At 49.4% G+C, this 13,356-nt stretch overlaps 1 protein-coding gene across 1 annotated transcript in view; it reads left to right on the top strand.

Annotated features, from left to right (window-relative positions):
- Positions 1–13,356, top strand: part of DUOX1 (dual oxidase 1) — a 32,958-nt gene that overhangs the window by 1,291 nt on the left and 18,311 nt on the right. The window contains exons 2-17 of the mRNA XM_081293601.1: positions 549–649; positions 2,686–2,769; positions 2,964–3,128; positions 3,969–4,156; positions 4,308–4,509; positions 4,656–4,822; positions 5,455–5,515; positions 5,653–5,749; positions 7,034–7,124; positions 8,169–8,271; positions 8,504–8,676; positions 9,880–10,055; positions 10,251–10,369; positions 11,019–11,156; positions 11,836–11,949; positions 12,686–12,885. Coding sequence (XP_081149727.1) covers positions 592–649; positions 2,686–2,769; positions 2,964–3,128; positions 3,969–4,156; positions 4,308–4,509; positions 4,656–4,822; positions 5,455–5,515; positions 5,653–5,749; positions 7,034–7,124; positions 8,169–8,271; positions 8,504–8,676; positions 9,880–10,055; positions 10,251–10,369; positions 11,019–11,156; positions 11,836–11,949; positions 12,686–12,885 — 2,136 coding nt within the window. The 5' untranslated portion in view covers positions 549–591. The remainder of the gene's footprint in view (positions 1–548; positions 650–2,685; positions 2,770–2,963; positions 3,129–3,968; positions 4,157–4,307; positions 4,510–4,655; positions 4,823–5,454; positions 5,516–5,652; positions 5,750–7,033; positions 7,125–8,168; positions 8,272–8,503; positions 8,677–9,879; positions 10,056–10,250; positions 10,370–11,018; positions 11,157–11,835; positions 11,950–12,685; positions 12,886–13,356) is intronic.

Raw genomic sequence — 13,356 nt, 5'->3', positions numbered from 1 at the left:
TACCCCTCTTCAGGCTTCGCAGAGGAGCCAAGATCCAGCCTACTTTATATCACATTTGCATAACACCTGTCATTTTTCTTGCTTTGAATTCAACCTTAATCTCACATTTGATTTTGGCAACCATGCTGGAAGTAAATAGTTCAGGTATATTTATTCCCATAACCGAAAGAAGAAAACAGGGATCAAGTCAGGTAAGTGGCTTGTTCAGAAGCCCATGTAGTACACTGAGACCTCAGCTCAGTCTCTCAGCCCCCAAGAAGGCTCTGTCCAAGGAACACACACTCTGTAGGCAGCTGGGTCAAAGCAAGGTTTTCCAACTAAGCAGAAGTTAAAGTTTTATTTTGTTCTTCACTTATTCTCCAGTGCCTAGGTCAGTTTCTGGTACATAGTGGGTGCTCATGAGTATTTGTTGAATCAATGACAGGATCTTGGGAGCAAATTAGTCTCTTGCTCTTTGTTACCTGTTCTAGATTCACAGGGGCCCGCAGCAGACTTGGCTTGATTCTCTGAACAGTTGGGCTCATTCTCTTTGTCCTTTCTTTTTCTAGGGTCTCCATTTTGAGGTATTCTAACAGCTGAATTTCTATTATCATGGGCTTCTACCTGGCTCTTGCATGGACCCTCCTGATTGGACCATGGACCCCCATGGGTAAGTACAGATTGGAGTAGAGTCAAGGTTGTGAGCAGAGGAACTCAGCATCCTCTGGGCTCCCCCAAGGATAGCAGCTATGTAGTGATCATGTCTATATCTTTAGGCCCTATTGATACAATGTCCTGTACATGGTAGGTAGGTGCTCGTTTCTAGCTGTTGAATAAATTGATGGATAATGGAATGAAAATTATTACCAAATATACAGAATTAGGGAGCTGGTGTGTCAGCACTTTCTATTTCATTTCTTCCAGTTTTGGGGCCTTTTCTCCCTCCTCTATCTTCTCCCTTTTTTCATAAACTAAGGGTCTCTGATTCAAAATAGGAAAAGATTGATTGATACAAGACAATAAAGGGTCTTGGGATCATATTAGGCCCCAAACTGAAGGGGAGTTACTAGTGTTTTCAAACAATATTTAAAACCAAAACCAATATGATCCAGAAGATTTGAATCTTGTAATCTTCAGCCTTGGACAGTTTCTTACTACAATCTGAAGCTACTCTCTGTAGTCTGGGTGTGTGAGGAGGGAAGTGGGCTTTGGGTGCCACAGGTTAGATTAAAAGGAGCAAATCTGATCATTAGGGATGGGAAATGCAAATATAGGAATTGGAGAAAATTTGTGGAATGATCTGTGCCGGCTGGAGGTGACAAGATGATGACATGTCCCCTGAAGTTTCTTCCTTGCCAGAGCTAGTCACATTCACCTTCATTCCAGCCATCTCCTTTCCTTGGCTTTGGGGTTTCCTTTTCTCCCTATCTTTTGCCTCTTATCTCTAAGAAACACTCACCCTGTATGCTCCCATAAAGGATGTTCTGCCACCAGTTCATCTTATTTTAGAGATCACATGTATGTGGCTGTCCTCGTCCCTGACCCTGTGTCCTTTGCTCAAACATCAGAGCCTCAATCATTTTCCTTCCCTGATCCCCTGGTAAGTGAGTGAGGGTGCTGTGGTGGGTGGCAGAGGAGGCACACACGTGGGCAGGAGGGTAGCTTAGAGATCCTGTCCTTGGTCTGAGGATAATCAGAGGAATTTGTCTTCTCTGGCTGATGACAGGCCTTTATTCTGTTTTCTGAGATGAAAAATGGTCTAGTCTACTGACCAGAAAGATCTCCATCCCACACCTGATTCTGGACCCTCCGTTTTCTCCCCTTCCCTTTGCTCTGCCCCCCGTAGCTTAGTGCTCCTTCCTAGACCCTACTTTTTGGAAAGTATTATGGCATTAAGAGCAGGAATTTTATGCAGAACAAAAATTACCAGAAGGGGAGAAGGGCAAGGTCATCTACATGACCAGTCCAGCCCCAGGTCCCACCCAAGAAACTGGGAAAAAGACCAGAAGAGCAGTACTGCACCCTTGCCTTGGGCTCTGCTGAGCTGGAAAGGGCCAGGCTCCTTTCTAGACTGTCCATGCCCAGTGACAGGTCACAGAATGACTTGTCCTTCCCAGGTATGGGGTGTAACTGACTTCCTATTGGACTGAGGGGGGTGGGGTGGGTAGGGGTGAGAGTAGAGGCAGGAGCATGGAAATAATCTAGTAGGGACTCTTCGTGGAATTTTGTTGCCCCACTGGTTCTAGGACAAGCTGAAGGAAGTTTCTAATTTTAACAGAGGGGGCTCTAAGGAAGTCAAAATGATTGTTCTCTATGGTGTCTTCCAGCCTGAGTATGTTTTTTGTCCTATTATGATCTCCAAGGATCTGAAGCATGAAGAGAGTGGGAGACCCCTGCATCCTCTTCCACATAGCCACTGTCCTTCTCTAGCGCTCTCTTCCTTTCTGAGGCCACCTGTCAGCAGGCACTGCATCCAGCTACTTTATTTTAATGGTAGTATCTTGTCCACTGAGCAGCTTAAAGATGGGGCTTGAGTTTGGCCTGACTTTGCCTTTGTCTCTCCCTCTATGCCCACCTCCCACCTCTGGGGTAGGTCCAACTTCTGCTGCCCTGAGTGCCAGATTCACAGGATCCAGTCCCTGCAGGCCTGCCTGACCTCTTACACACTGACTTGCCCAGCCATCCCTTCCTTCCATTCTCACCCAGGAGCCCAGAAACCCATTGCGTGGGAGGTGCAGCGTTTTGATGGATGGTACAACAACCTTGTGGAACACAGATGGGGCAGCAAAGGTAGGTGAGAGCCAAGTGGGGACAGTGTCCCAGGGGCAGGCTGGTACTCACTAGAATAGGGTGAGAACTGGTAAGTATCAGCAAAGGCCATCCATTTCTAAGGTTTTAGGATCCATGGTATGGAGGGAAGCTTAGGAGAGATGTCAAGTATGCTCCCTGAGAATTTACCCTTGTTCTTATCTCTCCTCCATCAGGCTCTCGGCTGCAGCGTTTGGTCCCAGCTAGTTATGCAGATGGCGTGTACCAGCCCTTGGGAGAACCCCACTTGCCCAACCCCCGAGACCTTAGTAACACTGCCATGAGGGGCCCTGCAGGGCAGGCCTCTCTGCGAAACCGCACTGTACTGGGCCTCTTCTTTGGTGAGGAAGTCAGCCTCTCAGGAGGAAGGCTACTGGGGGTTAGCTGGACACCTCTGTTGTCTGAGGAGGGGTCAGGAGATGGGGACAGAGTGATGGAGGGTCTGACAGTGGGGATGAGAGATGGAGGAAGAGGCAATGGAGTAAGAGTAAGGCAGAGGGAGGGATGATCCATGTGAGGTGAAGTCTGATGGGGGAAGGCATAAATCTGTCTCCTGCAGGAAGAGGAGGGGTGGGCAGAGGGAAAAGGAGCATCCTTCCCTTATTGGGCTGATAGAATACAGGTGCAACTGGAAGCAGGAGCATGAAAATCATTTGGTAGGGACTCTTCATGGAACCCTGTTGCCCCAGTGGCTCACAGGACAGGCTCGGGAAAGTGTTCCCATTGTAACAGAGAGGGCTAACAGAGGTATTAGCCAGCAGGACCTTAGTGATGTGGGGGAGGGGTCAGGTGGCAGGCCTGCCTCCTACTGGCCATTCAGGTTGCTCTTGCAAGCTCCCCCATCTAACCTCCTTCGGAAGCTGTCAGGCCCTCCAGGGAGGCTCCCAGCTGCGCTGTGTTGGAGCTGGTGCTGACACCTTCTTTGCCTAGGCACACTCAGTGAGCACTTCCCAGTTACCAAGGAGAAGGCCAAACTGACAATGACAACATCTTAGATCAGGTGTAGGCACAGGCAGGTCTGGAGAGACAAAGGATTGAAAGGGAATGCAAGGAGGTCAAGGCTTGGACTTGCCCATAAAGGCTACTACTGACTCTTGAAGCTTGAAGAGAGGCAAAAGGACTAGATACCTGAGGCAAGAAAGAGAGTGGCCCTCAGCTGACTCTAGCACTGCCTCCTGCAGGCTACCACGTGCTGTCAGACCTGGTGAGTGTGGAAACCCCTGGCTGTCCCGCCGAATTCCTCAATATCCACGTCCCTCCTGGAGACCCTGTGTTCGACCCCAACCAGCGAGGGGATGTGGTGCTACCCTTCCAAAGGAGCCGCTGGGACCCAGAGACGGGGCAGAGCCCCAGCAAACCCCGGGACCTGGTGAGGCGAAGGCTGGGCCTGGGGCAAGTGGCTCCCTGGGGTTCAGGCCTGGCAGGATGGGCCAGGGAGAGGCTCCCACTCCCCACCCGCAGGTCTTTCTTTACCCATCTCTGCTCCCTGACCCCTGCTCGCCCGCCCCGTGCCCCCGCAGACCAACCAGGTGACCGGCTGGCTGGACGGCAGCGCCATCTATGGCTCCTCTCACTCCTGGAGCGATGCTCTGAGGAGCTTTTCTGGAGGACAGCTGGCGTCGGGGCCCGACCCCGCCTTCCCTCGGGACTCGCAGGACCCGCTGCTCATGTGGACCGCGCCCGACCCCGCTACGGGGCAGCGGGGACATCAGGGACTGTATGGTGAGGTTGCGGGGCCGAGCAAGGGTGCTAGGTGGAGCTGTCAGGGCGCCCGCGGTTGGTGGGAGCCAGGCCGGGGTTTGTGAGTTTCGGCTCCCTGAGGTCACTTAGCGTCTTGTCTCCTGGTGTGCACCCCCATGTCTATGCAGCCTTCGGAGCCCAGCGAGGAAACCGGGAGCCCTTCCTGCAGGCGTTGGGCCTGCTCTGGTTCCGCTACCACAATTTGTGCGCGCAGAGGCTGGCCCAGGAGCACCCACACTGGGGGGACGAGGAGCTGTTCCAGCACGCACGCAAGAAGGTCATCGCCACCTACCAGGTCAGCACAACCGCTCATTCTGCTGCCCACCCACATGAAAGTCCACTGGAGATTCTGCTTCCTGGCACAGTTTTTCATCCTGCGACCACCCTCACCCAGAAATGCTGCTTTCCTGGAGGCTCCTCTTCCTAGGGAGCTAATGTCTAGTGAAAGCCCCTATCAATGATAAGGCGGCCCAGTGCTACTTACAGGAGAGATTTTGCTTGTGATTATTTGTACCGACTCCCCCACCCCCATTTCTCGTTCCTTGTGGGGCACAGGCCAGGTACTTCTCCTGTTTGCCTTGCCTCTCCAGGGACTGCCCCAGCTGAGTCTTCAGCTCTGCACCTGTCTTCCTTGGGCTCAGCTCTCTGGTGGCCCCACCAGGTCCACAATATCCACGCACTGCCCAGGATGTGTCTAAGTGGGAAGTTTCCTTGGGGGAGGGTTTGGCTGGGGTATTTTCAGGCACCCAGATCTGCCAAGGAAGAGGAAAAACCTAGGAGAGAGCAGTGAATGTAGAATCATACCTGCACTGCACAGGTCCCACAGTCTCTTACACAGCCCCAAGCTGAGGGTAGAGGATGGACTTTTGATTATGTCCCCCAGACTGCCTCCTTCACCTCAGCCCATCTCCTCTCTCTGACCCTCAGAACATCGCTCTGTATGAGTGGCTGCCCAGTTTCCTGCAGAAAACACCCCCAAAATATGCAGGTGAGGAAATGCAAAGGGAGGATGATGGAGAATATATATATATATATCTTTTTTTTTCTCTCTTTGTGGGCTGGAATGGTGAGTAGAATGAATCATTTAAAAACTGAATTCTAGTGTCCCTTCTTCTCTTACTTCAGGATACCGCTCCTTTTTGGACCCCAGCATCTCTCCGGAGTTTGTGGTGGCTTCTGAGCAATTCTTCTCCACCATGGTGCCCCCTGGTGTCTACATGAGGTGAGGGAGTGGGCTCAAATGTTTGTGTTTTGGGAGGAGTGAGGTTATCCATTGGGAAAACTCCCCCAGTAGCTCTCAAGACAGGGTGTTCAGTCTGAAGTGAAGGCAATGGTGAATATAAGGAGAAAGAAAAGAACTTTATGAACATATACCATTGTTTTTAAGCATACTGACATACATTATCCTGCAATTGGTGTGTAGATATCTGTCTCCCAACTAAATGTGAGCAACTGAGGCTCAAAAGGGTGTCTCTCATAAGGCCCACTATCTGAACATGAGGTCTTGGCACTACGCTGGAGACATTTTTAGCTATAAGCCCAGAACATGGGTTTACAAGCTTTTGGAAAGAGCTTTAAAAATGTGTGCAATCTGAAGAAAAATATTGGTTTCAAAATAAATGCAAAGGGAAATTTAAAATAAAAATATATATTAAAGCAAATATATATTAAATGAAGCATGTTAATTTACTGTACTTTTTAATAATTGAATTTTAATTTAAAACAATTGATAGCTTATATTTTCTTACTCTAGAACAATATCTGAGTATGCCTGAGGAAAGCCGAGAAATCATAGACAATTGAATTATCCATAGATAAGTAGTTTCAAAAGAACAATTTTAAAATCTTTTAAAAATGTGTATATCGGGCTGGGGATATAGCTCAGTGGTAAAGCACTTGCCTAGTGTGCAAGAAGCCCTGGGTTTAATCCCCAGCACCACACATGAAAATACAAATAGAAATGTGCATATATGGGTACAGTGGCTTGTGCCTATGTTTCCAGTTACTAGGGAGATTGAGGCAGGAGGATCACTTGAACTCCTGTTACTAGGGAGTTTGACACTCTTTGGCAACATAGGAGGACCTCATCTGGGAAAAAAAAAAAAAAAGTTTGCATGCACGCACACTGTAATCCCTCCAAATTGGCAGGTTCCCCATCCAAGGAGTCAATCAACCTCAGATTGAAAATATTTTTTAAAAAGATGCTTCCGTACTGAAAATGTACAACCAGACTGCATTTCTTTCCTCTCCCTTTCTTTGTTTCATGGGCGATGCTCCAACAAGCCAATGTATAGACTTCCTATGACTTACTTAATTTTTAGATTTGTGGTCTGATGGGAGGGGAGGGAACTTCCAAAAGTCAGATTGTCTATGACCTTTCAAGGTCAGGTGGTCACCACCTTAGGGAAGCCTGGGTCCCCTAGCTACAGTATTGGAGACCAGAGCTGATGCCTGACATTGGAATCTTGTATCCCAAGTCACCACTCCCTGGCTCATTTCATTTTAGAAATGCCAGCTGCTATTTTCAGAGGATTGTCAATAAGAACACAAGTTTCTCCAGAGCTCTTCGTGTCTGCAACAGCTATTGGAATCGAAAGGTTAGGGCTGGGGGCACATATGTGGGTGGGTATATGTGTGTTTGTTGTGTCTGTTTGTGTCTGAGAGTGTGCAGGTAAGGTGGGCAGGAGGGCTGGAGCAGGTAGCAGGGATGGGCTGAGGTGAAGGAGGCAGTCTGGGGGACATGATTAGAAATCCATCTTCTATCCTCAGCTTGGGGCTGATTAAGAGACTGTGCAGCACAGGTGTGATTCTATATTCATTGCTGTCTCCTAGGTTTTTCCTCTTCCTTGACAGATCTGGGTGCCTTAAAATACTCCAGGCATCCCAGACCCTTAAGGAAACTTCCCACTTAGACACACCTTGGGAAGTGTGTGAATGTGTGTGTATGTGTGGAGTGGGGAAGAAGAAGGGATTCTGAGAGTTATGGGGGAAAATCTGTCCATCCAAACCAGGCTAGTGGGTAAAGAGCTTTGACCCTTGATTTAAAGCAAAATCAGGTATTTTGTGTGTTTACAAAGGCAGGAGGAAGGTGGGAGAGCCAAGGATAGAAGAGGAAGGCGTAGAATCAGTCCTGCAGCTAAACTGAAAGAAGCCTCAGTGTCTTCCTAATCTGAGTGCCACCCCCTCCCCATTGTGTGTGTGGTGCTGAGGATAAAAGCTAGAGCCTTGGGTACTTGGACATCCTACGTAAGCACTCTACCATAAGTTGCACCTTTCACCCAAGTCTCTTTTTTAAGGGGAGGATACTGAGTTTGGAGAGATCCATGTGACTTGCCCAAGGTCACATGGCTGATTAGTAACAGAGAAAGAATGAATACCTTGATGTTGTAGAGCCTTTGCAAAACAAAGTTAAGTCTGAGGTAGAAGTAGAGTTTTGTGATCCTTTCTGCTTGTAGAGACCTGTCTCCAGCAACATGGGCTTTGAATAGGAACATCACTCACTCTGAGTAGGGAATTGACTGCAGGAAAGGGTTGTCCCACTAGGAGTTAAAGACAGGCCTGGATGGGCCCAAGGATATGAAAGTTGTGGTGGAGGGAGCCCGGTTGTTTTAACATCTGATTCCATTCTCCCATCCCCAAAGAACCCAAATCTACAAAGTGCTGAAGATGTGGACGCGCTGCTGTTGGGCATGGCCTCCCAAATTGCTGAGAAAGAGGACCATGTGGTAGTTGAGGATGTGCGAGGTAAGCCTGCGGCTGTCCCCACAGGCTGTGGGATCTGAGTTAGACTGGATCTCTAGAGCGAGGAAGGGAGGGGTCCAGAGCTGGGAGCCTGCAGCACAGTTACTGCTGAGAGAGCTTCTGACTCTCCCTCTGCTTGGTTCAAGTTCTCCTGGAGTTGACTGGAGTAATCTGGGCTAGAGGCCACATTGGTTGGCCCTGAGTTCCCTCTAACCCTCTGGTCTTTCATTCCCAGATTTCTGGCCTGGGCCACTGAAGTTTTCCCGCACAGACTACCTGGCCAGCTGCCTGCAACGGGGCCGGGATCTGGGCCTCCCCTCTTACACCAAGGCCAGGGCAGCACTGGGCCTGCCTCCCATTTCCCACTGGAAGGACATCAACCCTGCACTCTCCCAGAGCGATGGCACTGTGAGGAGGGGTCAGGACCCAGAGGGTGGGATGGGAGGACCAAGGCACATCATTCCCAGATATGAAATGGGTAGTGAGATGAGGGTATCAGAGATAAGCACCTGGTGAGAGGGACCGGCTTTCCCAGGTCACTTTTCCCAATCTCACACACCAGGATGGAGATTATCAGAGCAGCAGGACTGACTGGCTTTTGACTCAGAATTCTCAGATCCAGCAAATGTTTATTGAGCATATACTGCATCCCAGGCACTTAGTAGACATTACCTCCTTTTCTCTTCCCAACACCCCCCAAGTGGGAATAGAAAGTCCTTTACTTAGAAACAAGCTGTGCTTTTCTGTACTCATACCCCAGCTGCCTTTTGGGAATCAGCTCTCACTTCCTGAGCTATCACCTGGGCAAGTGGTGTTGCCTGGGCCAACCTACCAGCTTTGGCTGCCTAACTGTCTTGGCACAGCAGTGTTTCTACAGTTGCCTCTTTTACTGAACTTTAAGCTTGCTAATTCATAAAGTTGTTGGAAAGAAGAGAATTGGAAGGCCCATAAAGAACTGATGTGCTCATGGCGCCCACAAACTTTATAATATCTATGGATATATAATTTGAAAATACCAGGAATGGGTAAGGCCTTCACCTCAGACTTACCTTGGATTGGAATGCCCAAAGGAGCAAATCTTTGGCTCCCACTGGGTCTCCTTGGAACTAATCTGGACAGGTGCTTATTTACCTTGTGAAGAAAAGAACTGAAGAAAAAAATCAGGTATAAAATGTTGAGGATATATTGTTGAAGACTGTCTCTGGAAAGCAGCATACTGTTAGGGATTTGATTTTTAAAAAAAAAACAAACTTTTTTTTTTTGCTCCAAAAAATAGAAACCTTTTATGACATCATTCTATCATTCAACTTTGTACATTCTAATTTTGCCTTTTGAACATTCACACCTTTTAAAGAACAAATTATGTAGGGGGTTGACTCTCTGTTTTATACCAGTTTCATACAACAGGCAGCTGTGAGTTTCTCATAAATGAGTTAACTTATGCAAAGCACTCAGAGCAGTGCCTGGAGCATAATAAGCACTTTGGAGGAGTGAGTTATTGTTACTGTCATTTATTATTATTATTCCTGGGGCTAATCCCTGGGAGCCACTTCTTTGCCCAAGGCTGAGTGCCCGGTCCTCTCACATACTCCTGCCCCTATTTGGTTCCAGGTGTTGGAGGCTACAGCTGCCCTGTACAACCAGGACCTGTCTCGGCTGGAGCTGCTGCCAGGGGGGCTCCTGGAGAGTCATGGGGACCCTGGACCCCTCTTCAGCACCATCATCCTTGACCAGTTTGTGCGGCTACGGGATGGAGACCGCTACTGGTTTGAAAATACCAGGAATGGGTAAGGCCTTCGCCTCAGACTTACCTTGGTCTGGGCTCCAGACCCTCTATCTGGCCTTAGGCAACCCACATTGATTCCAGACCCTCCTGTTACCCCCTCCCCAGCCACTCTGAGTCTCTTTCCTCCTCAGGTCCCTAGGCTTGGGGCCTGCATCTCTTTCCCATCACCACAGCTCTCCACTTCTCCCACCCTCAGGCTGTTTTCTGAGAGAGAGATTGCAGAGATCAGAAACACTTCCCTAAGGGACATTCTAGTGGCCATCACCAATGTGGACCCCAGTGCCCTGCAGTCCAATGTCTTTTACTGGCTTGCAGGTGAGTGCCCAAGGGGCTGGAGGGGTGCTGGGTCTGGAGCCTGTCTCTCCTCGGTTGTGGGCTTGGCATAGTATGCCTGGGCAGCAGATCCAAGTAGGCAGTGATTATAGTTCTGCCCTTGGGAACTTTGGTTCCGGGTGCCAGGGCTACCATGTACAGATGTGTGGGTTCCTTCAGGAAAGGATCTGAATGAAGGAAGAACTGAATGCCCTGGAGACCTGGTGAGGAGACTCACATTCACTTGGGAAGGGGCTGAAGCTGAGTGAAGCATTAGGAAGGCCAAGTGCAGTGAGGATTTCCTGCTCATGACAGTGATGAGGGAAGTGCTGTGTGTGTGTGCACGTGTGTGTGTGTGTGTGTGTGTGTGTGTGAGAGAGAGAGAGAGAGAGAGAGAGAGAGAGAGAGAGAGAAGAGAGAGAGGAGAAAGAGCAAGCAAGCATATAGGAAGAGATAGAGGTTCACTTTCTACCCCACTTGTTACTCAAGTAGGCAAATGTGACAACCTTGCTACCATGGACAGGTTAAGAAGCCCCTTCTTCTCTGCTACCCAGAACACCCTCGCTCCCTTTCTGCCTCCCTACCTTTCTCAGTGATCCTGTTTCAGAGCCTGTGGCCCAACACCCAGGACTGACTCCCTCTGCCTCCCCAGGAGACCCCTGTCCACAGCCAAGACAGCTCAACATGGAGGGCCTGCCAGCTTGCGTCCCCCTCATCATCCGGGACTATTTTGAGGGCAGTGGATTTGGCTTTGGGCTCACCATTGGGACCCTCTGCTGCTTCCCCTTAGGTAAAAGTGATGAGTGGGCAGTTTGAGGCTGGGGAATGATTCACGGTGGTTCTATCTGTGACAACGAATCATACAGAGTCCCCCTGGGCAGGTGAAGGAAATATTAGGGGAAGGGACACAAGAAGTGTCTAAGCTGCTGATAAGTTGGCTCCAGGGAGATTTGCCTCCCTTTCTCCTGGGATCCATGACCCCTGCAACTCACCAGGGCTCAACTTGGTCAGAAACCTGGGGAAGTTCACAACCCTCACTTGTTTGCAGAAGTCTGGGCCTGGAGAACTGTCAGAAGTCAACTTCCTTTCAGAACCAGAGCTGGGACAGATGGAGTTGCTGGGCAAGGGCTTGGGACTTAGTCTTTGGCAAGGCTATGTCTGGGTGGACCAGCAGTCTGGCATGGTGGGTCTACCTGTGGCTTGAGGACTCAGCTTTGTCACTGACTGGGAAGGGACGTGAGTGGAGGAAGCTGGGAAGGCTGGACATGAATCTTGGAAGCTACCCAAAGCTTACCAGAAGATGCAAAGCAGTTCTTCCCACAGAGCTGCACAGTTTGAAACAATTGATCAGTAGATTCAGGAGTAGGGAAAGCAAGAGGTTTTGCCAAAGAAAGGAGATGGCAAGGGAGCCACTTCCATCTTCTCAGAGCCTCACCTTCCCTTAACACCTATTATCTCCACCTTCCCAGTGAGCCTGCTCAGCGCCTGGATTGTTGCCCGTCTCAGGATGAGAAATTTCAAGAGGCTTCAAGGCCAGGAACGCCAGAGCATCATGTCAGAGAAACTTGTGGGGGGTGTGGAAGGTAGGTCTGGGGCTGGCCAGGATGGTGGAGGGGAGGACATGACTCAGAACTGCAGTCCCCATCTCTATCCCTGGAAAAGGCCTCCCTCTTCTAGGGCTGTAGGCCAGGCCAGATCAAATGGGGAAAACCACAGTGGCATTAGGTGAAAGGACCTGCAGTCCTCCAACCTCCATAGCTCCTCCCAGTGATCCCAGTGAAGAGAATGTGATAGACTCATGAAAAAGGTGTAGGACTCTGCCTAGATTTTACAGGTTACTATGACTCACAAATCCCTGAGAACTGCTGCTTTGTGGCATCTCATACTGGAATTATAGGCAACAAAGCAGTGACTAATGAAGGTCTGGTGTCAGACTGGCATTAGAATCTTTGTTCTACCACTATAGGCTGATTATTGGACCTTAGGCAGATGTTTTAATGTCTCTAAGCCTATTTTTTCTTAAAAGAAATAATAATAACACCTACCTTAAAGGATTGTAATGAAATGAAATAGTTCATGTAAAGTACTCTGCTGAGCAAATAGTTAACACTAGGAAATTGTATTCACTATTCTCCTCCTGGGCTAGAGGCACAGTAGTACTGTTGGAGAGGGGATGACTCTCAGTGCCCAGGAAGGGGACAGGAAGCTGTGGAGGCCTTGCTGTAACCAGCCTTGAGCTGGCCTTCTTCCTCCCAATGTGCCTCTGGTGCACCCAGCTGATCCAAACCCAGCTGACCCGGCCCCATCTCTTGTCCTCAGCTTTGGAATGGCAAGGCCGCAAGGAGCCCTGCCGGCCTGTGCTTGTGCACTTACAGCCTGGACAGATGCGAGTATTAGATGGCAGCCTCACTGTGCTCAGGACAATCCAGCTTCGGCCTCCGCAGAAGGTCAACCTCATCCTGTCCAACAACCGTGGTCGTCGTACCCTGCTGCTCAAGATCCCCAAGGAGTATGACCTGGTATGGCCCAGGTGGCCCCTGCCTGCTTGTCCAAAGCCATAGCAAAGGAAGCAGTCAGATGGAGGGGAAGAAGCACTGGGCCAGGAGGTAGGGCTGCTAGCCTCTAGTCCCAGGCTATAGTAACTAACAGGTAAACCTGAGCACATTTATCCTGCTTTGCGCCTGCTGAATGACGGGGTTTACTCTTCTCACTCTTGCAGCCACAGTTAGCTTCCTCCTTTTCTAAGGATGTCCTCACAGATCTTAGCTGGGAATCCTTGGAAGAGGCTGAGCCTTCTTCCCTATTCCCTTATTTCAGGATCTAGTGAACTTGTAGATATTTTGGAGGGAAGCTAAATTGGAGGCTGAACATGGGCTGTGACTCTGCCTGGCTTATGGTCCCCTCTATCCTCTGGTCTCCCTGTCTTCCCCTCACTTCTTCAGCATGGAATTGAGGGAATAGTGACTTTGTACAATTTTTTTTTTTTTTGG

The sequence above is a fragment of the Spermophilus citellus genome, assembly GCF_964194105.1.
Source record: "Spermophilus citellus genome assembly, chromosome: 4".
Lineage (NCBI taxonomy): Eukaryota > Metazoa > Chordata > Mammalia > Rodentia > Sciuridae > Spermophilus > Spermophilus citellus.
Note: the sequence above shows the minus strand (reverse complement) of the source record. Positions and strands in the feature narration are given on the sequence as shown.